Raw genomic sequence first — 27,801 nt, 5'->3', positions numbered from 1 at the left:
ACTTTTGTTTTTTTGTTTGTTTTTTAGGTTTGCTAAAGTTATAATTGCCAGCTGTCATTTAATTATTTTGTTGTGTCATTACTGTCCAGTATCAAATCATAGTGTCACTGCCACATGTTTGTTCATTCATCCACTCAGTAATGTTTTTGTCTGGGAGTTGGAATACTGTTATGGATTGATATTGGATGCATTGTATTGTATTTAATATACTGGAATTAAACTGATATTGGACTAATTACTGCTATTATTGGGGGATCTCTCAATGAATTGGCTCTGCAAAAAAAAAAAAGAAAAAGAAAAAAATCAATGTAATGTATTAAATGTTGGGAATTTTGTCCTGGTTTCTTGTCTTGACATTTGGGCTGGACCAGAAACACTTTCTGATGGGGAAAATGAAAGTCTGAACTTTGGCTGTGTAATCAATAACTCAAACACTAGAAATGGCTTTCATTAGTTTATTATAAGTTGATGGTTTTCATCGTCAGTATTTTTCAGGCAGTCCTGCTGGCCTGTAAATATTGGGATCTCCTCCCCCCCGCCCATGGTGGTTTGCCCTCTGATCAGCCGCAGAGTCCTCAGCACCATGACCCGTTCGTTCCTGCACCCATTCTCTGGTATCACTGAAAGTGGAAAATAGAAAATTAATATCCACACAAGCAGATGACAAAACAAGCACTTTCTAAAAGCTAGTTACAAAGTGTTGTACAAAAGGCCCAGGATCGGAAAGATTGGAAGGAGGTAATATAAAATTAATAAATAAATGCAAGGCTGTGGCATTCTGAAGTAGCGAAGTCTGTACAAGTGATATTGGCATAGATAGGAATACAGATAATTGTGATATTTCTAATAGTAACTTAGCATCATTCTTAGGTGTTTTCTGATATAAACATGCATTGTAGTTTTGAAGTTCTTTGCAGTTAAAAAAGACCATCTTATATGTTATGAAACTACAGGAAACAGTACTGCACCACTGATTTCATACAAAACATATCGTTTGAAGATAGTTAATTACAATGTGAGGAAATTAGGCTATGGAAAAAATCTGGACCTATAATGATGACTTCAAATATATCTGTATTTCACTGAGCAGTGACAATTTTAAACCTCATCAAGGTAGTCCTGCAGATTGCTTAATCAGGTGATATTATTGTAATGAATATAGAAATAGATCTGGTTGTCATCTGCATAGAAATGAAAGCATATATTACTGCATTCCTGTGAATTATGAGATCTAGTGGTAATATATACATGGAATGAAGGGCTGAAAAATTGCGATGCTCCATAATAACTCCACTTTGACCCATCTGGAGGTTTTTTAACAAGAATTTCTGGTAATGCTTTATTTTACAGGTCCCTTAATTTTTTACCAATTTCCTGGAAATTTTCTGAGTAATTAGCAGGTAATTTGAAGGACCTGTAAAATAAAGTGTTACAGATTTCTTGTGAACAAACAAATTAATGTGCAACAACCAATCATCAACTGAAGACTGTTTTCTACACATTTCTCCTTACCTTATAACCTCAGAGGCCCATCTGCCTCCAGCTCCTCTTTGGGCAGCATCATAGTTCCCTCTAGCATGAAAGTACTTGTCAGAGTTTTTCCAGTTGGCCTCCCTCATGTCACTATATGCTCGCCACATGTCATGAGCTCCTAGCCAGAAGAACAGATGGGGTTTGGTGAAATGTATGAGGTAATTCATAAAAAAGACATGCCATTGCCATGTAAAAAACATAATCCTGGATCTATGACATACAGTAAAATTATATACATTGTTCATGAGGAGACTCTGAAAAGGCCACGTTTCTAACCTTGGGCAGCTTCGACAGGAAACTTGTACCATTGGGCGTTGGATTCCACTATTAGAATCAGAACTATTCCTGCTATCAGCAACTTCATGGTTATAGATGTCTAATAAGGAAATAAAAACAATTACATACAGTACATCATAAAGATAACACAATATTATATACACAAATTTATATTATTGAAGTCCTGTTACTGAATTAAAATCCAAACTTACCTTGAAGTTCCTGCAGAATTGATAGTGAGTCTTAATAGATCTTACAAAATCTTTCAGTGAGGACCCTACTGATCTGACTCTTCTTATATTCTGTTCTGAAATGAGCTAGATTGTAGGATTTCTACATGATGGAAATTCCACTGCATCTGAGAGCTGACTGAGTTCCAATATGTCAACCAAACAAACTCAGGATATTACTTGGTTGTGCAACTGTAATAATCAAAAGAAGTTGGGACAACAGTAATCTTTATGTAAAAAGAACATAGGTGTAAGACATTATCTGCTGCATGTTTCCATTGTTTGCTATATTTAACAGAGCAATTATTTGCATTAATTAATTGCCTCTCCTCAGATGCCCAACATGCCTTTTAGTAGACATGTCCATGATATTCAGGCACAGCTCTGTGGGTTAAACACTGCATACGATATATTAGCAAGTTTGTTGACACAGCCAATAGAACAAATATTCATTCATTCAGATCATAAAGATCATCTATCAAGCATAGGTCAAGAGATCACAATCTGCGACCATATCACTCCTGATGGGTAGGAATACAGAAATGTAGTAATACCTCACTGACTCACAAAAATAGAGATTGAAGACACTGGTCTGATTGGTTTCATTAGATATTAGATTTTCACACAACATGCTGTCCAGTCCAAAGACTGCAGTATCTTCAGTATTCAATCATATTTTGAATCCTGTTTCAAATCTTTAAAAAAATAATGATGGGGGTAAACATTTATGATATGTGATCCATTGGTATTATAATATTAACATATAATACATCATTAGTTGGCTATTTCCATTTTCATGATTGTGCAACTAAATATACAAGATTGAGATGAGACTGCTTGCCACTGGTTGTCAATGACATAATTCCCATTTTCAAAAACTGAACTCTACATTATGATTTAACACCTTCAATAACTGCTTTCCATCCCAAACCCTGTATCATCTTATGAGACTTATTAAATTTTGCTTTTGCCTGCACTTTTTACTTTGTATTTTTTTCTTGAATTTTTAAACTATTTTTGATTTAGTTGCTGTGATTGTCTGTGTTGTATCTCATATTCAGTATTTGCATTAGAGACAGCTCTGTAGTGGCCGTGCTGAAGAAATCTAAACAAAACTTTATTACAAAATAGGAAGAAGTTCACTGACATCAAGGACAGAATATGTTCTATCAGCAACCGTTTGTTTGACTTCACCATGTTTACTGAACATGAATTAAGACAAGGCGCTCTTTAAAAAAGTGAAATTGCTCCATAGAAACACAAAAGGTTCAAATTCCTCAAAACTAACTTACTGACCTTTTGTCTCATAGGATGTCAGTCATTTTGTTCTTTGATGGTCACAGCTGTGAAAAAAATAAAACTTTCTGTGCTTTCCTTAAATGTTAATAAATCTAATTCCATGACATTTACTGCCAAACAGTGAACATATACAACAACATTACACAGGTTAAAATTAGTTACAAGTTTCTTGGGTGGTTGAATGGTGTGTGGATCAAAATAGAGAATCTTACAGTTGTCCTTTAGTCTTCTAAAATTTCCTTGTTTGTTCTTTTGAATATCTAATAAATAGCAATAGATTTCTAATAGCGTTTCAAAGCCTCGGAGGTTAGATCTGTCAGTCTTAATTTTCAATTAAAAAGATTTAGTGCCCCATGGTGTTCTCAACAAATAATTAGAAAATGCAATTTTGGAAGAAAATTGTGTGATTTTCATGGAACATAGGCCAATGGCAGCATCCATTCAGGGATGCAACACTGAAGGACTAAGTTAAGAATATTGCTGCAAATTGCTGATGTGTTTCATATAGGCCACTTTAGTACATAGTCCAATAGTACTTAGGCACGAAAGAAAACAATTTTATCAGTTACAAAATGGTACACACTACTACACAGACAACAATGGGACATATAATAAAATTAAGTCATTTAGAGATGTTGGCATATAAAACAAAGTAACGTGAAACTAATGTAGCATCAGAATCACAAGTCCAGCTCCACTCTCAGAAATATTGACTTGCTACTGAAATGAGAGATTTTTTTAGCAACAATACAGATGTAGCTTTTTTAGCAGGACTCTGATTTCAAAACTTAAGTCCAATGCTTTTTGCATTTATTCGGAATAAAATTCAATTCAAGAAAACAATATGTGCAAAAACTACAAATCATCATGATTGGTTTATAAGTCAGAAAAAATCTCAAAGAATAGATCTCAGGCTTAATGAAAAAAATATAGTGAACTAGCTTATTTTGTTTGACGTTATGAACAGATGGCATGGTACCAAATTATTATCATGACAGAAGTAAAGGCATATAGCAATAGTAATTTAAATTATTTGGAAATGTTATGTATTTTGCCTATGCTACCAAGCAAAGCAAAAAGGAACTCAATTATTGATCTGCTGGATGAAGATGGGTGAAAAAATTATACTCCACTTCTCAGGGCAACATGTTCTCACTCCCAACTCGTCACATACCAAAGCTTGGTAAGGTAAAATAGTTAGAAATGTCACCTAAAATGTGTGTGTGTGTATCCCTCAGTGAGACACTTGGGCTTGCCTCTGAGAAATAATAAGATCAAGTCATGGTGGGATGGGTGAGAGGCTAACATGCAGAGTGGCATTCAAAGTTACTTTCAGTTTGTTCCTTGCCTTTGATTTTGTGACAGTGACAATGGGAAACCTTGACTCACATAAATAGGTGGCGGTGAAAGACAACAAAAATTTGATTGCCTGTTTTCACAGAGAAGGATACTGTCTGGCAGTCAGTATCCAGAATGAAGCAAGGTCAACTTGTGTGAGCTGAAGTTTCAGGCTGCTATCTGCTGATAGTTAATAGTTAATTTTCCAACACAGTGGATAGAGCCATGATTCCTGAAGCAGGATGCACAGAGAAAGGGTCCAAAATCCAAAGGTTTTTTATGTCATGGGTCCTCTGGGAAGTAGTCTGCAAACTTTTGTAACAATTTAGTCAAATGATGGTTTATAGCACTAAACATGTTGACATGAGGAGAAGCTTCCAAAGTTTCACTTAGGAGTGAAAACACGTCAAATTGCCCCTCCTTGACTCTTCCTTTCCAAAGAATAAGTTTTTTCTTGAATCCCTCAGTTTTGTCTGAAACCAAAAACACTGTGCTCTCTCTGTCTTGCATTGATGTAACTAGTCAAATATAACTGATAAGTAGGCCAGTTTTGCACAAAAGTCAACATTAGTGTAATGCTTCGCAAACCGATCCATTATGTGTTACTGTAACTGAGGGAACGTTAGCTAGCTAACAGCAAAACACGTTTGATGATGTGTAGTGATTGGCATGATATTCAAATGTAACTGGTCATTAAAATGATGCATTTTAATTTGATGTTTATTTATGTGAATTCTTGAGCTCTAAGTTCTTTTTTTGACAAAGAGACATTACAATAATTTAAAGGAATACTGCTGTGAAAACCTTTGTTTTGGTATCAGAGACCTTTTAAGCTTGAAAGGTAGCTTGGAAATATTTGTAACTTGCTCCAACATAAAGTTTTGAGTCTTCAATTTTTCTGTTTCTATGGATGCTAGTGGTTATCCGATTTCCATGCAGACTTTGAAAGGTGTGATCCACTTCTGAATTGTCCATCCATATGCTCAATATGTTTCCTACAAGCTTACAGTGAGTGAGGGATATTCAAAACAGAGATTTTTGCGGAGCATTCCTTTTTATATTGTTCCATCGCTTCATCTATCTCACCTAACAATTTGCACTGTCTGTGATTGTTTATTTTAAAGAATGGGAATTTTTATGTCCTATTCTTTATTTATTTTTTCTTGTATTTGTTGTTGTTAAGGCACGTTTTATATGGTTACTTTTTTCATAAACATACAGTGCCGGTACTAAGGGCAAGTAAGTGCAAGTAGTAAGTGTTGTCATTCAGCTTTAGGGGTATTGCTTTTAACTAGAATTTTTAGAAATGTCCAGGCTTCATTAATAATTGTTGCCTCTAAAATAAATCAGGCAATTACATTTTAGTTTTCATTTCTCATTTTAATGGCACTACTCATGTGAGATTAGGGCTCCAACTAACAATTGTTTTTTAGTATTTATTAATCTGCCAATTATTTTCTCCGATAAATCAATTTATTGTTTGATCTATAAAATGTCAGAAACATGGCAATCGCAATTTCTAAAGTCCAAGGTAATGTCCTCAGATTGCTTGTTTGTCAGACCAACAGTCTAAACCTCCAAATATTTAATTTGCTATCACAAAAGACAAAGATGCAGCAAATCTTACAATAGAGAAGCTGTAACTAGGGAATGTTTGAAATTATTGCCTAAAAGTAACTAAAAACAATTAATCAATTTTCAAAATAGTTGCTTAGTCATTGTCCTACAATCAACTTGTCATTTCAGCTTGATGTTTTTTTTTCCTGTTTCCTATTTCCTGTTTTCAGCCTGATGTTGGAAATGTGTGTCAGTGTGAAATACGTGGTTGCTCCTGTGGAAAAAGACATATAATGGCGTCCAGCATGTAAATTGTCAAAGATCTCTTTTCTCACATCAGATATTTGTCACCACCATCAATGTCTTGTCAACTCCTTCAAGAACCAAGTTTTTGTGGTGATTTAATTTTTGTGTAATTTGTTCCCTTAAGAGTGTTTTTCAAATTAAATGTTGCTGTTCCTACATGAAGGCAACTTCATGTAGGAACTTTTTTTTTTTTTTTTTTTTGTCAGGATTTTTATCAGTGTTTGTTGTTGTAATACTAATTTCGTATTACACCACCACTACTCCATGTTCTACATAGGACTGAAAGCATTCATGTTTTCTTCCAGGTGAGTTTTAATTTCTCCATACACTCTATACTGAATTTTTTAATCAGCACTAATCTGCCATTAGCATTAGCTATACTGACGTTAGCCGTTAGCTTGCTAGCTAGTAATGCCCTCCTATGGCTGAAATGAGTATTACAACAACAAACACTTCCTGGCAAAACTTCTTTTTTGCCTGGCAAAACTTTTTTTTCACCTGTTCTTAAGTCATAAACAAAGGAGAGAAAAGAATTTAGATCAGACTTAGAAATTGGATCTCCAGAAATATTGTTTTTCTCACTTGCCTTTCAGGGTTTCCGTAGAAAAGACATGCTTATTGTATACATTTTTTCCAATGTCTAATGGCATCGACAAAAATCCAAATGCTCCAAAAAAGCTGTTACATTTTATTTACTATTATTTTCTGTAAGGTTATCAAACTGCTACTTGAACAAGTAATCTCAATAAAAAATGTAATGTAATAGTTTTTGAAATGGAGTTGGTCCATGCGTCCCTTGTGATTGGCTAAGGTTGAACCCAAGTAAGAAGTAAAAAGGTGCAAATTTTTAATAATACGAAATAATGCAAATTACCACTGTCAACACAAACAGCAATCACAGCAAAATGTTATACAATCATGACCCATTAATTAATTCATAATCCTGTAATAACTAATTGTAGTTACTTACTAATTACTTACTAATTGTAGATTTTGGTTGTTCCCATTGGACCATGTGATACTAAGGTAAGTATGCATCTGATTTAACACCACTTGCAAGTCATCAGCCACTTTTCCTTGACTCAAAAGTTCAACATTTGTCACATTCTTATTTCAAGTATGCATGACTGTTGGATTACATGTGGAAGATTTAATCATCAGGGATGAAGAATATGCTCAGAATACCCAACATATAACATTTTTACTTTAAATCCCCCTATTTAGCATTTATAAGCAGTACACAAACATTTAATAAATGGTTTATATCCCAGTCTAATATAGTTGTAAGCAAGTATTAGTGTTTAATAATGTATTGTCAACAGCTAACACTCCTCCTGTGGGCACCCGTAAGCGGAGGCTGGTGTGTAAACAGATAATGAATGACAAGACAGTAAAACACATTCAGAAATGGCATTATATCTGCTTATAACTACATTATAATGTAACCATTAATTAGATTTTGTATACAGCTTATAAATGCTTATTTAAATGCAAATAAGGGGACTTTCACTGAAAAATGAATATACAGTAGTCATGCTGTTAATTGTATGAATCAGATCCTCTTAAAAACATCTTGCAAATTCTACAACAGTATATTAGTAGTATATATTATATACCTACAAAATAATGTTCAATATAGTATACAGTATGTATTATATAATGGTATTTTTCAGAAACAGTCTATAAATACACTGATATCATTATATGTTTCTGCACATTTTTCTTTTACAGAAGCTTCAGTGGTCTGTGTCTATTTGTGTGTCCATGCATGTTTGACCTAGCAACATCAAATAGATGTGTCATGGCAGAGCGCACATTGTTATCTGTTATTCAACATTCCTACCGAAACTGCAACTTGACTGACAACACTGACCTGTCTGTACTCTCTAAGCCTCTTATCACACCTGCCTGAATCTGCTCTTTGTGTGTCTGATGTTGTACCAGGTTCCTACGCTTTTAACAGTGATTTTCTTTTCATCAGAGAACAATCTTTCTCATAGTTGTCATTTGAAACTTAATAGTTGCAATGCCTCTTGATTTGCATGGTTTTACTTTCACTCTACTTCATTGCAGGTTAGTATTCATTACAGATCCCACACTTTCCCTTGTGACAATACATTTTGGTGAGCTGGATCACCAAGACTATTTAATGCTAGAAGGGAGATTTTAAACCTTGCTTGCAGATATACTTTTGCAAATTATTATTGTTCTGTACAGCTCTGCAGTGGAACAGTGGAGAGTAGTGTTAATTTCCTCTGTAATTGTAGACATTTTAGATAATATATCATACATGTCACACATTTTGAAAAGGTTTTGTGGAACATCACAGATTCCAAAAAGCCTTGGGGTAAATATATTTGATAGTATTTAATACATTTTTACACACTTATGGCACTCATTTACTTGCAACAAACACTTCACCGCAAGGTCACATTTCACTGAACTTATATTTTTGTGTGCCACGTTTAATTCAAAATGTTGCTTTATAAACTCTTAACACCCCAATATTCATGATATACCTAGTGTTTGTCAACTGTCACATCTTTCCTTCCTCATTGATGAGGCGCTAGAGGCTGAAAAAGATCATCTCCCTCTTGGAAGAGAGAACTGAATTGGATTGTGCTGTCTTGTCATAAAAAAAATAGATTAGTTGCCAACTATTAAATTAATCGCCTTTTTTTTTTTTTTAATATAATTGATAAAGCATTTTGAATCATTTTTTAATTCTCTGATTCCAGCCTCTCAAATGTGAATATTTTCTGGTTTCTTTAGTCTTCAATGACCGTAAACTGAATATCTTTGGGTTTTGGACTGTTGTGGACAGAACAAGACATTTGAAGACGTCACCTTGGGCTCTGGGAAACAGTGATCAACATTTTTCACCATTTTCTGACATTTTATGGACCAAATAACCAACTGATTAATCTAGAAAATAATCAACAGATTAATAGATAATAAAATTAATTGTTAATTAGTTGCAGCCCCACTTGTCAGATTTCTCTGAAAAAGCAACAAAACATCAAACAAGCAAAAACTTGTAATCCAAAGAGAAGCGCTACTGTGATGCTTTCTACATGGGTCTCTCAACATCTCAACACCTGCTAATAGACTTCCACACAATATAACGAGAGTGGTTTTCTGTGTGAGACGGATATACGTAGGTTGTCTTCCATATCATTTTTCTTGCTCTGAAAATGTGCAGTTCATCAATGGAATAAACACTGACCCTCCAAGAAGAAGGGGAGAAATGCTGCCAATTAGGATACTGAAGGAAGATGCGGTGACAGTCTTGAAGAAACACCTGTAGAAATGGACGAGAATAGTTTGGGCACTTCAGATTTCCTCCACTTGTGCATTCAGAAGATGATGGTACATAAGGCTGTGAGTGACACCATGTTCAGCTATGTCTGTGAGGGGTTTAGAGGTGTGCAAATACTGAACAAACATCACTTCCTGTATTTGTTCGACACTGAACTCTTAAATTCATGTTTATTCCACTCTGATATATATATTCTCATATTTGTTGTCCCACCCATTTGTTGTGTAACTCAAACTTGTGTCATTTGATTTATGCACATTTGAGGCCTGTAAATGTGCAGTAACAATAGAGTAGAGTATCCCCCAAGGCTTCTGTGCATCGGTGTGGCTGTAATGCTCATAACAACAATGATGCTGATTGTGATATAATAGCTCTAAAATTACCTGGAACCTGTGAGTGCTTGTAAACCTTTTATAGTTCCATATAAAAACAACATCCCAAAGACTGGTACTGTGAATAAATCTTTGTGAAGAAATTACCCAATGTCACTAAGAACCCCTGGAGGATTAAAGCATGGCTCGAGTAGTGTTGATGAATGTGTTGTTTTGAGTTCAGAGAATACACTGTGACAGGCTAATAAATATTCATCAGAAAGATAGTGTGAGGGAAAAATGAGGGTGGGAGGCTGGGGGTTGAGAAAGAGAGCTGATGCAATGAGAAGTTTGAAACAGGAAAAGCTCTTTGTGTCTAATGTCTGATACACAGAGAAAGCGTAATTTCTCAAGAATGAAAACACTGCATATGCGATAGATTTAAAAGATTCCACGTCTGTCGAAGAGAAGAACCAGGATAGGCTTCACTGGAAGACTATCTGCTTTGCACGTGTGCACAATAATTGCTCAAGATGTCAGAGGCATTTTCACGAGAGAGGTGTCAGACAGAAATCTGAGTGGTAGAACAAAGGAACAAATGTGTAACTGAGATTCACTATAGCAGAGCGCTGAGCTGGTACTGAGCTATTTAAGTAAGCAAGCAAGTACAAGAATCCAAGAAAGGAATATGGCAAAATGAAAAACGTGGTCTATCCTTGAAGTCATATTTTACTGTTAAATTTGTTAGTCAGTTAAAATTGTCGGTTTATGACATCAGGTAGCAAAAAACTCCAGGCATTGGAGAGATTGAGACGTACAAAGCAGGCTATAGATTTAAAAAAAATGCATAATCAAAGTTATGTGCTATAAGCTGTGTCATACTCCAGATCTTATTTAGCAAGTTATTTACACTGCAGTTAATGGCAGACAGATAAAACAAGTCAAGTCACATCAGTTTTATTTATAAATCCTTGCATCACAAATTTGCCTCAAAGTACTTTATACATTTTTATCAGATATGACACTCTCTATCCTTAGACACTTGATTTGGACGAGGAAGAACTCTCGAAAATAACATTTTAATTGGACAAAAGGAAGAAACCACAGGAATAGCAATAGACGATGGGGGATCAGACATGCAATTTTTGGGTAGAGAGTAGACAGAGGTCACAAATAAGTGAAGATTTGGTTGCAATTTAATCATCTCAGTTATCAGCTGAACATAATAATCTTCAACTTGTTCCTTGTACCCATTAAATTACACACGAGAGTTACCTGACTTTGAATATACAAGAATTTGGAAGTATTTTTAGTACTTAATTTTCTCAAATCATTTTTGTATGAGTGTTACATTATTGTCCTGTTGCTTCACTGCTATGGAAGTGTTACATGCTCTTTTTTTTATTGATTTAGGAAAAATAAATGCTAAAATAAAGGTGATTAAATAAAAACACTCATATGTTAACAGCTTTTAATTGTTAAAATACCACTCACTTTGACCCTGGTTTATCTTATCTTATCTTTTCTTGTCCCCCTCCATTCAAAAATATGTTTTTCTTCTTGTTCCTACAGTTGGATGTTTGAGCTTCACTGTGCAGAATGATGTATTTTCAGAGTTTGACACAAGAAGGCTGTTTTCACATTCATCTGCTGAAACTGGAAAGTTTTTCTGTGCTCACGGAAAATCTGAGTTCGAGGTGTGTACTTACGAGCAGGATTCGTGACATCACACCTAGTTTGGAGCCAATCTTGGCCCAGTGCACAACTTTCACAAGTGTGATGTAGAAACTTGAAACCTCCAGTGCACATACACAGAGAATGGACTTTCCAGTGAAGTAGAAGACATCCTGTCTTTAAAAATATCTCATAATAATGGATGGAAGGAATGCTCTCAGTCAACACGACTGCCACTGATTTATGTGTAACACTAGAGACCGCCAGTGAGCCGTGTTACACATACGGCTCCGGGCGAACGTGAACAGCGAGTAAATGTGCCTTATTGACTGTATAGGCCTACTGGCTGTGATGGCATGATGATCATAATGAAAGCACACAACCTGCTCATGAGACTGACACTAATGAATAGCGAGATAGAGGCACCTGAGCGAGAGGTAGAAGGTAAAACTTCACCAGGTTGTGCGTAAAAGGGATGTCCGAGCAGAGAACACAACTGACTATTGATTCCCCAGCAAAGCCACAGGCAAAAAGATGACTGATGATCAGGACTGATTGTGAAAAATAATCATTGATGTCACTGCTCGTGAAATTATCAGCAATTCTTCCATGCTTCTATTATCACCTGCGCTCCTTTCTTCTCATTGAGCAGCGACAGATACCTATCGCCTGTCATAATTACCACTATTTTTTTTAAAGGTGGCTGCAACAAGCCTAAAAGCAGCGTTTCATGACCATAGTCGTTCATTTGGTTGGAAATAGCCTATGAGCGTTAATGTCCTATTTACCAATACTAATTATTCACATGAATATCCTAATTTTAAAACGTTAAAATGACGTCATGAGCTGCTCATCAATGTGTAGTTTCGAAGTGAAAGTGTGCGCAAAATGTGTCGGTGTGGCTGTGATGAGGACGGGATCCTCTGATGAAATGGTCAATAGCGAGGGCGCACGGATTCCTCGCCTCAGCTATGAGTAGACGACCTCCTACCGACTTATTTCACGTCACCCCGCCCGTCTGCCTCCCGTCTCCTCCCTAAAACCTTCGCTGCGACCATCCCTTTGAGCGACTCTGGGCTGAGAAAAAGAGACGAAGAGAGGCGGAGGCAGAAAGTGAGAGAGAGAGAGCCAGAAGACACCCATACACTCCAAACATCACCTAGACTACCTGCTCCAGCACAACAAGGGGAGGAGGACGCACAAGTGCAGGCGCGTCCATGCGTGCCAGCCGAACAAGACAATAAGCGGGGAGAGGACCACAGATCTGACAGTGGAGTAAGAGTTTAGCTTAGGAACTCTTTGGAAAAGGGCACAGCTTTGCTACAAGAACAAGACAGCCTAAATGAGTACATGCTAAGAAGAGTCATGCATCTCAACAGAGAAGAAGATAACAGCAAAGGTGAGCAAAAGATTTCAGCGGCCATCGGTGGATAATTTTAATCCAGGCTCCCTTTATAGTTCAAAGCTCTCGCGTTGGTTTGCCAGATGCCCTTGAGTGTGTCTCATGTTGATGTCAAGTAATGATGCTGGGGGTCATTCCAACAAGCTGATGGTAACTGCTCTGGTGATTCTGTTATTGCCTGTCTGCCTTTCACCAAAACGCACAGAAAAGCCCTGCATGGCAGCGAGAAGGGATGTTGCATACACCCAAGGTGGCAATGTAGTGAGTGTCAGCGAGACAGCCACTTGAGCACTTGTTGTGCTCGATCTGGAGCCTCTGTGGATGTTCGCATCCACGGTCGTTTCCGCACGCGGTGGCCTGAGCAGAAACGCACAAGGTCATCCATTCTCGGTCATACTAATGAGCAGCCTGCCGTGTTTGAGGTGCGTGTGTTTGTATTGTTGTGTGTAATTGAGTCGCCACGGATGTGTGTCCTACATTGTGGTCGGAGGGGAGAATTAGAGAGCAGACGGTGTGTGTAATGACACGAACCCTTCCATCAGGATAAGTAATGATGGAGTAAATAGCTTCTGATCCCTGTGTCAGCGCCATACAGGGTATTTTTACTCCCAATCTTTGAACTGAGGTCGAGGTCACTGACTAACACCTGATGCTGAACGAGGTTTTCTTCTGACTGTCTGTCGACATGACGCAGCCTGTGTCTTATTATGCATTGTTAAATAAACACCAACAGGACTTGTCTGTGTCCACCACACCCACATGGAGTAAGTTAAGCACCATTTTAATGATTGACATGCTGTTTGTACAATGTGACCATCATCTGCACTGCTTTACCTGTCAGATTCATCAGTCTATCAAATTAAATATTAAAAAAAGATCTCCAAATGTGAGTGCAAATGTATAATAAGTGAAATACCAGTGCAAAGCTCTGCTCAGAATCTTTTGTTATAGTAAAAACACTACTTTTACCTCTGTAAATGTCTCTCTAAACTCTTTTCTTTTCTCACATTTTAGCAGCATGCTGATAATGGTGTGATATTGCTGGCAAGGGAATAAAACATTTCATTTTTTATGCACCACTGTCAAGCTTTATGGGCAGTTAATATCTTTGTTTTTACCAGCTGTAAAGCATGCTGTTTAGTGAGGAGATTCCCATGTGGTGATAGGTGCCCTGCATAGTGGCACACTGCATAGTCCCCCCACTCAAAATGTCTTACAACCTCGTTGCCAGATATGGTTTCACCAGGGACAAAAGATGAGTCACCATCTGCAACTAGAAGTGATTTCATGATTGCATGACTGATTGCATGACAGGCCTGTATGTGTGTTTGTAAGTATGTGTCAGATAGAGAGACAGACAGTGAGAGTGTGAGTGTCTGTGTTAATGTTTGTGCATCTGGAAGTGAGAGGGAATGTGTGAGAGAGAGGTGTGCAAGTCAAAAGGCATTGAAGGAAAGGTGATATAACAACTGAACCCGGCGATACTGAAGCTCGACACTTATATTTTGAATATACATACAGTATCTAAAAGTTTTTATGAATACAGCTGAACCAACTTCTAATTTTTAAAAATTGAAAACAGAATAAAGAACATCAGTAAGGACAGTGCTGCTGCTAATTAATTAATTAATGGTTGAAATTCCAGGAAAAATCTCTTCACAGAGCTTCTTCAGTTCAGTTTTCAATTCAGTAGCTAAATTCATGTCCAGTGAGCCATTAAAAATACAGCAGTCACATACAGCACAGCTCAATAAAATACAGAGGACAAATAGTATGAAGTGCTTAGTAATAACTGCAAGTGCTGATGCTGATATCTCTATGAATTACAACTGACCCACATTAAAACACCAAAAAACTTCACTAGAGAGTTTCCATGAAACTGACTCAATGATGGCACAAAACAAACACTAATTGCGAGGAACATAAACAAAGTGACTGTTTTCACTTGTCAGTAAAGTGTAAATCAGTAACTCTGACAAACAGCTTACTGTAAGTGACATCCAGCATTAAAGATGCTTCAACTTCTTTAATGTACTGTAAGGCTATAGCCTGTTCTACCACTTACACCCCCAACTGAAACAGATGGTGTTTTCTGCTCATAGGCTGTCTACTGAGTCAAGATGAATCAAATCAATAGCTTGTATTCATTACAAAGACTTTACAGCCCTCCCTCCAGCTTTAATTGCCATGTTGAATTACCACACATAGTCAGGACAACATAGAAATTCATTTAACACATTTTGTGGCAAAGACAATATGTTTCAAGATTAATTTTAGGGAAACATAATTACCAAAACCTTAAAAACACAAGTGATAAATCCTCTCTTCACCCCAGAGCCTATGAAAGTAAAAATCTGCAGGTTCATAAAGACACCTGTGTGAACCAACCTCAGCATTCTTATGAGAGCTGAACAAGAAGGCATCAGTAAAATCTGATGTGACCCTATTTCCAGAATTCCTGAGATTGAGATTGTGCACATTCGAACCAGAGAGTTAAAATCATCATCTTGTGCCACCTGTTGGCTCAGAAACTACAGATAGTTTCAACTCCTACTCAAATTGTACTTAGATAGGAGGTGATAAATAAAGAGCAGAAAATAATCAATATGCCTGAGCCGAACTTATAGATATTAGATATCATGTGCATTGAAACCTTGATTTCCAAAATGCTTGCTGTGTATTCAGCAGGATCAGTTGTCTGGGGCATCTCTGTATACTGTAGATTGGGCAGTACGGCTAGCACCATCGCATTAAGGTGTTTGTGTAGAGTTTGTATGTTCTCCCCGTGCATGCTCGGCTGTTTTCTCCTCTTTCCTCCCACCGTCCAAAGGCATTCAATTTAGGCTAGCTGAAGACTGCCAGCAGCTGTGAGTGGCTGTCTCCTCATACAGTATGTGTTTGTTCTGTTTTTCTGTGTGTAGGCAATGTGTGTTGGTTTTTGTTAATTTTATAATTATTTAATTTATTTTATAATTACTAAACCCGAGTCAATAATGTCATCAGGAAACAATACTTGAAGCAGCCACATAATGAATCATTAAATTAGAGAAAGATAACAGCTGGCGGCTTCTGTAGGTGTAATTATCTATTATTTGTAGTGTACTTGTGTCAATACTTTCAATGTTAAAAATGAAACAGGTATCCTCATGCTTGTTTGTGTTGATGTCAGTGAATGATTGTAAATTTTGATGCCATAATGCGCTCTAAGTTCTGTGGTTTCTGACTCGCGGTAACAGCAGCTCATTTTTTACAAATATTGATCAGGCTGTCTTGGACTATACAGTATGAATGAACACAAGGCTGGCAATCTACAGGATGTTATATATTTCTTTAGAAGAGGATAGTTGATCATAGTAACATTTGTGATGAGTGAGAGGAATGGCTATATTGTGGAGCAAAAGCAGAGATACATTTTGTACTGTTGTAGTATTTTGTAGTTGGTTTGTCGAGGTCTTTCTGCAAGGTTGTTGTAATCTCTCCTGAACAGTCCAGGTGTAAATGTCAAGTGTCAAGAAGGGCTCAATGCAAGGTGTAAAAGAGGATCATTATTAATCCGGCACATGTATAGTCAGAAATAATTGCATAATATTAGTAGAATTCAGATTCATAAGGAAACCTTTAATTAATATTATGGTTCAAAACCAATAGGCTGCAATCTTATTAGAGGTTTGAGACATACTGCGAGAGAGAAGGGAGAGACAGAGCAGTAATTAATAGAAACAAAGGTATTTTTATTCCTTGTTTAACTCTGAGCCACAATGTTGGGAATCAGGCCACTTAGATTTACAGACTCCAGGGACAAGACGGTGAGGCCATGAAAGGGGAAATATTGCTGTATTCTACGTAGCTGCACACATATTTACAACCAAAAAAGAATATGACAAAGACTCACATCAAAATGATGACTGAATAGCAAAGTCAGACAGGAGGGGAGGCAAATAAAAAGACACAATGTGTCATAGAGAGACACAGATGGGTCGGTGTAGTGTGAGCAGGTCTGGAGGAATACATTTTTCAGTAAACTGTCACATCAATTACCCTCATGGTGTACAATTTGAAATGAAGGAATCAACAAAAACAAGGCTTTTTTCCTCTCTGATGAAGGCTTCACGCTGAAACTCATCAGCACATTTGTCAGACCATTAGCTCTAAATAAAAAACAAATGATCAAGATGTGAGATGACTCTTTTGCTTTTGCTTTGTTTTTTTATATATATATGAGAGGTGTAATGCAAAGCCACTATCTGTATCTGTTTGTCATAAAATATCTGTATTTATACCACACTAAAATTTGTGAGACGTCACCTAAATTTTTTTTAATTTTCTGTATTAAACATTTCTACTGCTATTTATACTTCTTATACAACAAGTTGTCCAAATTAAATGACCAAATACGTTGTTTGACCATGTGCACTCCAGAACAACACATAAGAGTGCTTTCCACACATCAACAGGACAATATAATTTGCTTTCCAAAACTGTTACAAATTACTGTTAAAAAATAATGATGTGACAACACTGTGGTTAAGGTCTGATTAGTTTTAGGCACAAAAAACATTTGGTTAGGTTTAGGGAAAGGTCATGGTTTGGGTTAAAATGATCACTTTGTTACGGCTAGAGAAACATGTGGTTACTACTTCCTTAAAGTTAGGTGACCTTTGTCATCATGGCTACAATAATAACAATGGAGTTAAGGTTAGGGGACGATTGTAGTTACGTTTTTTTTAAAAACTGTCCCGACTTGTGGTTGGAAACGGGTCATTATGACCGCTAAATGTCATCTGTCACTTAAACATTACTTTAGGTCATTTTTGAGCTGACATTTTGTCCTGGTATGTTGTTCTTCTTGGGAGGACAGTCTCTTCTTATATGTATTGGTATAAGTTTAGCTGCCAACAATATTTACAAAATAAGATATTTCAACCAAGTACCTGAGTTAATCAAACATGATTTGTGTGGAGGTTGTGTATGTAATCAGAGGATTCCAAAATTAATGTTTAGGTTTGTCCAAATTTTCTGTGATTAAAACTAAATGAGAAAGTGATGAATAATAGCTCATTGGGTCATATTGCATAATTTTTTGTGCATGTGATGTGAGGATGAAAATCTGGACCTTTTGAATTGTCTCTGAAAAATGAGAAGGCTAAGGCTTTCATGGCCATTTTGCATGCACTTTTGAGATGGCCCCTATCTTCAGCTCATCAGTTTTGTCTAATGTCAAGTGGAGGAAATTACTAAAACTACAAAAATTTGGATGCTATTTGTATCTGCTCATATTTGAATAATGTATTGGTATTGGTTTACATCCCTATACTAAACCTGTTTTGGGAAGACAAATACAATGCAAGAGTTAGTGTATGTGTACATTTATGAATCATGTTTGTGAGTATATTAGATTTGGTTTGTGGTCAGACATGCCTGTGCTCTTACATAACTCTGTTACAGCAGCATGCCCATGCTAAAGACAGCATCCTAATTGTTCTCTGTGGTTGCGTTTCTTCTCTCTCCTCTCACTTGACCATGTTTGCCATCTTGTCTGGGTTTTGCTTTGTGCCTCGCAATTATTGATAAGTAGTAACGCGCAAGGAAAGCAGAGGGCCGGAGATGGCGGAGAAGATTTTGGAATCTGGATGAGGTTGCATCAAGAAGGTAGCCTACCACTGTACCAGCAGTGTGGGTTGAAAATGTTACAGGCAGATATAGGGGGCTGGTGGAGAAAGACAGAAATAGATAATTGGAGACAGAGGCAGAGAGGAAGAGAGAGAGAGAGGCAGTCTAGATTTTGAGAGAATATCTATGTTATGCCTCCCAGAAGTGAGTACCTTTGAAGAGGAAGCAAAAGAGAGAAAGAGACATACACTATGCCTTTTAATCAGTGAACTCATTGAAGCAAGGCTGGTCTCCAGACACTGTACACAGAGACAGTAAAGGGGAGACAGAGGAAAGAAAGGGAGAAACCAAGAAGCTGCATGTGCCTTTTTTGATACTGATTTATGTTTATGGATTTGGAGAAAGATGCTCTACAACCTTTTCTGTTTGGTATAATGCTGACAACAATAACACTAGATTTAGGTATCTTTTAAAATAATGTATTCATCTAAATAGAATTTCTTGCAGTCAGAACATGTAAATGTCTCAGTGTGAAAAGATAAGACAAAAGATGGCTAAGTTGGTACATAGAATTAACATACATGACGAATTTGTTGATGCATTGTGTGAAATAGAGTGTTGAATCTTCACATACACGCACCTTATTTCTGTCTGATCTAAGTAACAGACATCAATGTATTGTCAAAATGCCCTAAGATACTGTTCATATGATTCTTATTTTTATGGCAATTTTTATTTAGCTCAACAGCTAAATTGCACCCCTAGTTGGTTCAATTTGGAGTGGCTAGTTCCTCCTGCACTCCTTGTCTCTCCTAGCTCCCTTTTTTTGGCCTTGTGTCGTGTGTTGCCTGTCACTTCTTTTCACCTGTAAGCCATGAGCTTTACAGAGACGATGTAATGCATACAGAGGTTCATGTTATCACCTCAAGATCCCACCTCTCCTCAGCAGAGGTGCTCTAACCAACTAGTAGGAGACATTTGTACTGTGACAAAGAAGAAGCCCGGTATCACAGGGTACATACTGGATGATTCAGCACCTCACGATTTACACCCAAAGCCAACGTTCAGTGTCAATGCAGGAAGTAGTGTGCCCTTTAAGAAATGAGGCAGTTAGCAAGGGTGTGCAGGTTGGGCTGGTGGATGGGCAACTGACTTTCATGAAAGAGTGTCAAATTCACATCCTGATGTTTGCCTTTTTATTAACTGTAACCACAATCTGTAGTGTTTTTGTTGCCTAACCCAAACCATACGTTCACCGTAGTTTATTCGCCATACAAGATCTGCCCCTATCCTTAACCATATGGTAGTTGCATATGCCAAGATAATGTAAAAAAAGAACTTTGCATTGGATTTAAAAGAAAGTTGTTATTGAACTTAATCTGTGGTTTCTCATAATCCAGCAACTTCAACATTCTTGTCTGGTGATAGGTTTGCAAAAACATGACCTGCGTACAGTTGTCAAGTGTTTGCTGGTGAGCCACTGCAGCTTGGAGCTGAACCCAGCTCTTTTGAGATGATGACCCAGGTGTTTTTACCCTGTGGCACCCTGGCACCCGTCATGCTTTTCCAACAGCTGAATGAATACTGAGACTTCATGGATAATGGCATTGTTCTTACAAGCCATCTGATTGGCATTTATTGTTGATCTCTAAACTACTGAGGTAACAAAACCTGCTACTTCCCACAACAACAAACTTAAAGTGGTGGTTACTTTATTTTGCTAGGTAGGTAGGATAGATAGATATTTTTTGAGAGTCCCATCACAGCCCACAGTGGCCTTGTGTGACTCTGAAAGGCTCTCAGGATGAGTAAGGCAGAGGGCTATTTGTGGTTTGTTCTCCTGCCCAGAATGGAGGCTGGAGAGAGGGAGCAGTGTCGCATCGAGAGTAAGAGTGCAACTTGGCTCTCCCCATATTATTGAACAGGACAGAAAAATTAATTGTTTAAGTGGAGGATTGATGGCTGGCTGGATGTGTGGCTGGCTGGAGTGATGGGTGGATGGATGGATGACAAAGAATAGGAGAAAGTCCAGATACAAGATGTGTGCACCCAACCTAGACGGAGAGAGGCGAGCAGGATATTATAAGAACAGATATCAGCAGTCTAGCCAGGAACAGATGGTGAGACAGAGTGACAGGATCTTCCTGCCAATACAGGGATGACAGAGAATACTGTCAGCATGTACATGTACATGTACATTTACATATACATTTACATGTACATGTGCATGTACATGCACAGACACATACAAAGACAGTCTTGGACTTATAATAGTCTTGATGAGGGAGCGTCAATGATTTCAAGAGGTTGCATACTGTAGCTGTCACTGTCAGTCCCCCAACCCTTCATTTCCTCTCTCCTCTTTTATTCTGTTTCCTCTCCTTTTCAGTTCTCTGTTACTGAACCGACCCTCAGCGTCATCGTCTAACACACTCCATCCACCCTCCAGTTTGTATTTATTGTATCAGTCTGAGATTATATGATAATGCTTTTGAATGCTAACAAACACTGTTGCCTGAGTGATATATTGCACTTTTATGTAATCCAGTTGTGGATCCCAGTCCCCAGCAAAAACAGTTATATTTGACTGGTAAATTATTCATTACAGGTAGTAGTAGAGAGACAATTAAATAAGCTAATGCAAAGAAGCTCTCAGGGACTATTAAATGTAGCACAAATGTGTATCATACTCAGGAGATGTGGACCCTGCAGAGAGGGCTGGAGTGTATAGTTGCTGCTGCCCACCTTGATGGACAGAGACTGACCACACTGCTATCAGCCACCCAACGAATCTTCATGTTGAACTTTTCCTGCTAACTTTCACTCACTGTGCTCTGTGACTCAACAGGCGTTTGCTTTAAAAATGTGTACTTTTAGGTAGGGAGTAGAATAAATGATTGATAAGTATTTAATCATTTTTAATGACTGCATGAACTCAAATAATCATGAATTTATGACAGAGACATATGAAGTAAACATCTAAATGAAACAGGTCTCTGAGACATTTACACTCCCACCAAATTACTATGATTTATGATAACCCTTATGCAAACATTTGAATAAATCTAGTAATTTCCAGAACCAAATAGTTGGTATCCGTAAAAACCTCTTAGGTCAAGACTGATACTGTAAACTCTTGACATAGGCAAGTGTTTAGAGACTAGTTCTATTAGACCACATTTTAGTTGTTTTCTATAAGTACAACTAATTTATGAATAGGACATTCACGAATGGATGGATTAATGAGTCATTGACCCTCTTTCCCTAGCTTTCTATTTTCTATTTGTATTGTGGCTTTTCGCACCAGTCCATCTTCATATTTACAAACATCGAGTACTCTTCCAAGTCTCCACTCATTGTGGGGAATCTCCTCCTCTTTCAGACATTGTGCCTCCTCTTCAAGCTTCGGGGTTTTCTTGTATTGACTTTCTCTTTAATTGTTTCTTCAATGTTGCATTCTCTCTCTGCAGCTCCAGCCTGGCACAGCGACTCTCCTCCAGCTGTAGCTCAAACACCTGATACTGGTTCTGCTGCTTCAGGTCCTGTTGCGGAGCCCTCATCTGTGTGTGTGCCTGTAGTTGTGCCTGCGGATCCTCTATCTGCTGCATGTATCGCTGGGTCATCTGTCTGCTCCACTCAGTGTATTGCTGGGTCAACACTGCACACTGCTTATCTAGGTCCAAGTGGTGCATTGTCTGTAGTCTTTTCCTCTCAGACAGCAGATCTTTTTTCGCCTGTTTCTCTAACATCTGCAGCTCCACGGTGTGGCTGTCTCTCCTCAGCTAAACACTGGCTTTGGGGCTCCTGCAGCAGCTCCCTCAGTTTTTTGTTTATCGCCTTGGTCTCTTGAACCTCCTTCCTCAACCTGTCAATTTTGAGGTTGCAGTGACAATCGTTCTCCACCTGCAGCTCGTCCAGTTGACTCTGTAGCTCAGTTATCGGGATCTGCAGCTCCTGCTCTTGGTTCTGCCCTCTCTGCTCGCTCTCAGCAACAGCGGCATTCATCTCCACTCTGAACTCTGCTCTAAGACGATCCTCACACTCTGCCCTGATGCAGCCTTCGGTGTGCCGCTAGAACGCTTCTCTCCTTGTTCAGTCGGCTCTGTTCCAGGACTTTCTCCTCCAGCTGATGTTTGTCAGCTCTCAGAGACGCTATCTCTCTCTGCTGTCTGCCCTGCTGCCTCTCTGCATCCTCCTGTATCTGAGCCAGTCGACTCCGAGTCTGACGCAGTTCCTCCTCCAGAAGAGAGCACAAGGGTGCAGGTTCAGGGCTGACCTTTTCTTTCTTTTCTTGTTGATGGATTAATGACTTCAACTGATAGATCTCACTGCTGGCATCTTTCAGTTTTTTCTCAAGTCCCTCCCTTTCCTTCTCCAGCCTGCTGCATAGCCCCTCTCCACCTCTGCTCTCCTCTAAGAGTCCTTTCACCTTTGTTGACTTTATGACCCATGGTGAGCTGAGGACGATGCTGAAACCCAGGTCAGTCTTGATGGCATATGGCTCATCATCACCTCCTGTGATGACTTTTCGTGGTGCCAAATCAATGGAGCAATCGTATTTTATCAGGAGTCTGACCTCACAATTAATTAGCTCTGGTATTTCCTGTGGTATTCCGTTCAGATGTTTCCACCTTTTGGCAGTTTCAGCGGTAGGAATGTAGGAACATTCAAGTGGGATGAAATCTCTGGTAAAGGCAGGTGTTAAGTTGATAAAGCTTTGTGAGGAAAACTCTCTAAGTCACTCTGAACAATAGAATCTTTTCCCATCATAGTGGTAAGCTTTAACTTGACTGGCTCTAAACCTGCTCCCATCTTCTGACATACCTCTTGGTCTACAAAAGTGTTGCTACTCTATGTATCCAGAAGAGCATAAACTAAGCTCTCTGTTTCAGGGGTGGTGTTTGAAGAAATCTATTCGCGTACTATCATGGCTGTGCTTCCACCATGGCTTCTGACTATGCAGCGAGAAAGGGAAAGTGTGTTTTCTTCCGCTTGGATAGCATGAGAAGAAGATGTGTCTGCAGCAGCAGAAGGACGGTCTTCATGAAGTAGTGTTGGATGATGTTTCTTACATATACCACAAGTAGCTTTATTCTTGCATTCGTTTGAATTGTGTCCTCTCCTAAGACAGCCAAAGCACAGGTAATTCAGGTCAAACATGAACCTTCTCTCCACAGGTTTATTGGAGAACTTCTGGCAACTGTGGATGGAGTAACTTTCTCCACAGCACATGCATTTGACTGGGTGTGAGAGTGAAAATGAGGTGTTTACTTTCTTGGATCTGTTTGGAATCATTTGAGCTGTTCTCTGCGGCACTGTATATTTTCATCACTGTACTTGATTTATCTGGCGCTTTCACATTTGTGATGAATACATTAGCCTTTGGGCGCTTTATATCTCTAGATGGCTTTTCTTCAGTAGGCTTCAAGGCATGGTGGGATGCCACAGAATTGCATGCAATTTCTGCTTCTTGTGCCATAAAATCAGCAAACTCCTTGAAATTAGGGTATTTCTCAGTTTGTGGCAAATGCTTTGTGACATGAAGATTCCAGCGAGAGGTCACCCAATCAGGGAGTTTTTGGAACATCTTTTGATTCTCTTCACAGTCATTTAACACCTGAGGCCCTTTGATGTATGGCATGGTATTGCTGCAGGCTGTCAGAAAATCACTGAATTGTCTCAGTTTAACTGACTCCCTTGAGCCAATCTTTGGCCAGTTATTCAGACACAAGCTGGGAACTGATTGACTGGGGAAGACATTGGGAGCAGGGCAGGGCTAACAAGACTGATGCAGGGCAGGTGTGGAGGACAGGAACACAGAGGGGAAACACAGAGCAAACAGAAAACCAAAAACCCAGAAAACCCAATATAACCATGCACAAATCGTCCCAGAACTCACATAAACACAACTTAAATAAGTGCACAAGTCACAACGAGCATGCAGCAAAATAAACTTCAGCATATATTGCTGTTGACAAAAACATGAATAAATCAGTCTGTCAAGCAGAGTGGCTTGCATATTAAGGCTGCATGTAACAACATAAATCAAACTAAAAGACAACTGCAGCTCTGAACAACATAACTAGTGTTTCAGTTCACTTTAGCACTTAGTTCCAACGAGAGTAAATGTAGAAAGCAACAGTATCTCAAGTGGTCCTTAAATATAATCTGCAACCTCTCTTATCTGTCCTACTTCCCACTCAGTCTAGCCTTAGACAGAAAAGCCTGAGGGCATCTGGTGGACAGTGGAGGGACACTCTGGGACAGAACCATAACAGACAAGGAAGCTGTTATGGAAACAAAGTCAAAATTTGTCTTACATTAACCACCAGAATCGGTGTCTGTAAAATCTGTGGCGAGTTATGGATTGTGTGCTTGCAGAAACCTGCTCGATTAGCTGTGCAGTCTGAGGTTATTGAGAGTTTGGGCAAGTCACATCATTACCTAAATCACTCCCAATAGTTTGCTAACTTTGGTGATTCCCTGACGTTTGACGTTTATGTCCAAATAACTGCAAAACTAGCCTCAGCTTGTGTTTAGTGCTAATTGGCCAATGTTAGCATCCTAAAATGCTAAACTAAATTGGTGAACATGGTAAACATTATATTGACTAAACAACAGCATGTTAGCATTGTCACTACGTGCACATAAGCATGCTAAAGTTAGCATGGCTCAAAGCACTGCTGTGCCTAAACAGCTGTCTATAGACTGTTTGTCCTGTTACTTGATAAATGACTCAATCAGTTCAGCTTCTACTGAGGCTAATATTTTTGCCTCTTCCCTCTCTTTGTCTTCTTTGCCCCACTCTACCATGAAACAGTTGAAGTGGCACTCACACCCCTTAGTGTTTGAGAATTTGAGCCACTTCCCCATGTCAGCCTTCAGCTGCCAGTTTCACTCTGCTCTGAGGCCTGGAAATCTCGGCTTTCGGTTCTCTCCCAGTGGTAAAGGCTGCAGTCTTTGTTGCTGGATGAGGTGCTTGCCTTGGACGAAGCCCTCGAGGATGACATCTGCTGTCTTAAGCGCCTGTTCACTGTGCAAGCCGCTGTGTCCGTCTCAGGGCCGCTGAGCAGCAGCTGAAGATGTGCACCAGCTTTCTTCTCCTGAGGCACCGAGGGCATGGAGGTGACTCCTGAGGAACAGAATGGACAGGCTGTTGCGGAGGCAGTGAATTATTTTAAGAAAATTCTGAGCAAGTCACATTAAAATGCACATTTCTCAATGTTTTGACTTTTCCCATCTGTCTCCTCAGTTTCTTTGTACATTTCCTTCCCCATTGCCAGACACATTACTCTTTCCCTCTTTGATATATGATTTATTTTAGCAATATCCATGTATTCCCTGGGTTACTATTGACAACAAAAAATGTATTCTCTCCTCCTTTCACTCATCAGTAGTCTGCTCACTCTTGGAGGATGGCTCTTATTGTCTTGTTTGTGTGGCCAGTGCTGTGTGTTGTCTATCTTACAGTGGATTCAGTGGATTTGTGTTTGTGGGAGAGACAGAAGCAACAAAAAGGTTATATAAACAATTTAAGGTATAAATGTAAATATAGAACATAAAGTGTTTTTAAAAGCCTGGTAGGGCTCGACACAGTCATTCTAACCTCTCAATATAAGTCACCCATGTTTTCCATTACAACGAAACGCCCACCACCTGCACACTGATGATTGTAATTGCCATATTCTTGTGATCAGCTATCTATACAGTGTCCTCTCCCCAGGGGAATGAGATGGAGAAATATGAGTGTGTGTGTATTTGTTTACAGGTTAACATAATGGAGGGTCCCATCCTTTTGTAAATGAGGGTGTTTGCTCATGCATATGTGTGCGTCTGTGTTTGCAATGATGTGTGACAACGTACGCATCAATTTTTGTATCAATGTCAAGCTGATGTTCTCCTGCTCCAGCGTCATTTCTCTGCCTTTCTCCTTCAATTTCCCTCCCTCTGCTTTTAATGGATTGTTTTTATTTTCCCTGTGTGTCCAAAACCATCATACATTTAAAATGCTTAAATTATAGTGATGGAAAGTGGCCAAGAGAGCAACGATGGCACTCCACTGAAATTTTTGGAGAGAGGGGAGGAGAGTAGTTAAAGCGGAGGTGATTTGAAGAGTAAGAAAAGAAGGGTTGAACAAACAGCTGAGTTAATATATCTGCATGCATCTACAGTTTTAAACTATAGAAAAAAGACTAAGACTAGGCCATCTAAGCCCCTAAATATCCAATAGTTCTACAGTCATGCTATGCTAAGCCCAAGATGTTTTTGCTCCTCTTAGACAGACACACTGACACAGGATCAACCCATGTTAGAGGTTAATGAACATGTGTTATCTGACTTGCTTGGCTTTGTGGTCAGGGTGATCGTGATCTTGGCTTCAGTTTGAAAGGGTGATCACTGTAGGAACTATATGATTACTCTAATACTGTGTAATAATTATATGGTTACCATAAGAAAGAAAAATGGAGATTGCTCGTTGCTGATTGGCTCACTATAATACAACACTTCTAACATAATTTTAGTTTGACTACCGTCCTAAATAATTGCACAAAGTGAAGTAAAGTGCACATAACCATAGCAAATATAGCCCATATAGGCTGATATCGATATAATTTTATGATGAAATATGGGCCAGTATTTTTTTTTAAATATCACAAACAAAGTATTTTGATAAGGATGCCTTTATATGTACTGACCTGAATACTATGCAGTTGAAAAACCTGTCAGTTGGACAACATTGTTTCTAACTACTGTATTACTTTGGTCAAGTTCTCATAGCAACTATACATACTGTTTACGTACTGTGTCACCTGTTATGTGTTACCAGTAAAATGAATCAAAGTAAGCTGCTTTGGGTGAAATTGCCAATGTAATGCAAACAAATACCCTGTATACTGTATGCACTTGTATATATATGTACATATATACATATGGCAGACCAAAATC

General features: G+C 38.5%; 2 protein-coding genes across 3 annotated transcripts in view; one reads left to right on the top strand and one right to left on the bottom strand.

Annotated features, from left to right (window-relative positions):
• Nucleotides 1-481: 481 nt before the first annotated feature.
• Nucleotides 482-11,939, bottom strand: LOC121901625 (amyloid protein A-like). Of its 2 annotated transcripts, XM_042418494.1 has the most exons (5): nt 11,879-11,939; nt 9,766-9,840; nt 1,810-1,909; nt 1,513-1,651; nt 482-620 (listed from the first exon to the last, which is right to left on the bottom strand). In XM_042418494.1, the coding sequence occupies exons 1-5, from the start codon at nt 11,894-11,896 to the stop codon at nt 482-484; spliced, it is 471 nt and encodes a 156-aa protein (XP_042274428.1). In that variant the 5' UTR covers nt 11,897-11,939. The 2 variants fall into 2 exon arrangements, with proteins under 2 accessions (XP_042274428.1, XP_042274438.1); XM_042418504.1 differs by lacking the exons at nt 9,766-9,840; nt 11,879-11,939 and adding an exon at nt 3,336-4,160.
• Nucleotides 11,940-12,619: 680 nt separating this feature from the next.
• LOC121896775 overlaps nt 12,620-27,801 on the top strand; it is a gene marked incomplete at its 3' end in the record, with an annotated part of 72,983 nt that continues 57,801 nt past the window's right edge. The window contains exon 1 of the mRNA XM_042410790.1: nt 12,620-13,242. Within this exon, the coding sequence (XP_042266724.1) occupies nt 13,194-13,242 (49 nt within the window). The remainder of the gene's footprint in view (nt 13,243-27,801) is intronic.

The sequence above is a fragment of the Thunnus maccoyii genome, chromosome 1 (genome assembly GCF_910596095.1).
Source record: "Thunnus maccoyii chromosome 1, fThuMac1.1, whole genome shotgun sequence".
Taxonomy (NCBI): Eukaryota; Metazoa; Chordata; class Actinopteri; order Scombriformes; family Scombridae; genus Thunnus; species Thunnus maccoyii.
This window is presented reverse-complemented; position numbering and strand designations above follow the sequence as displayed.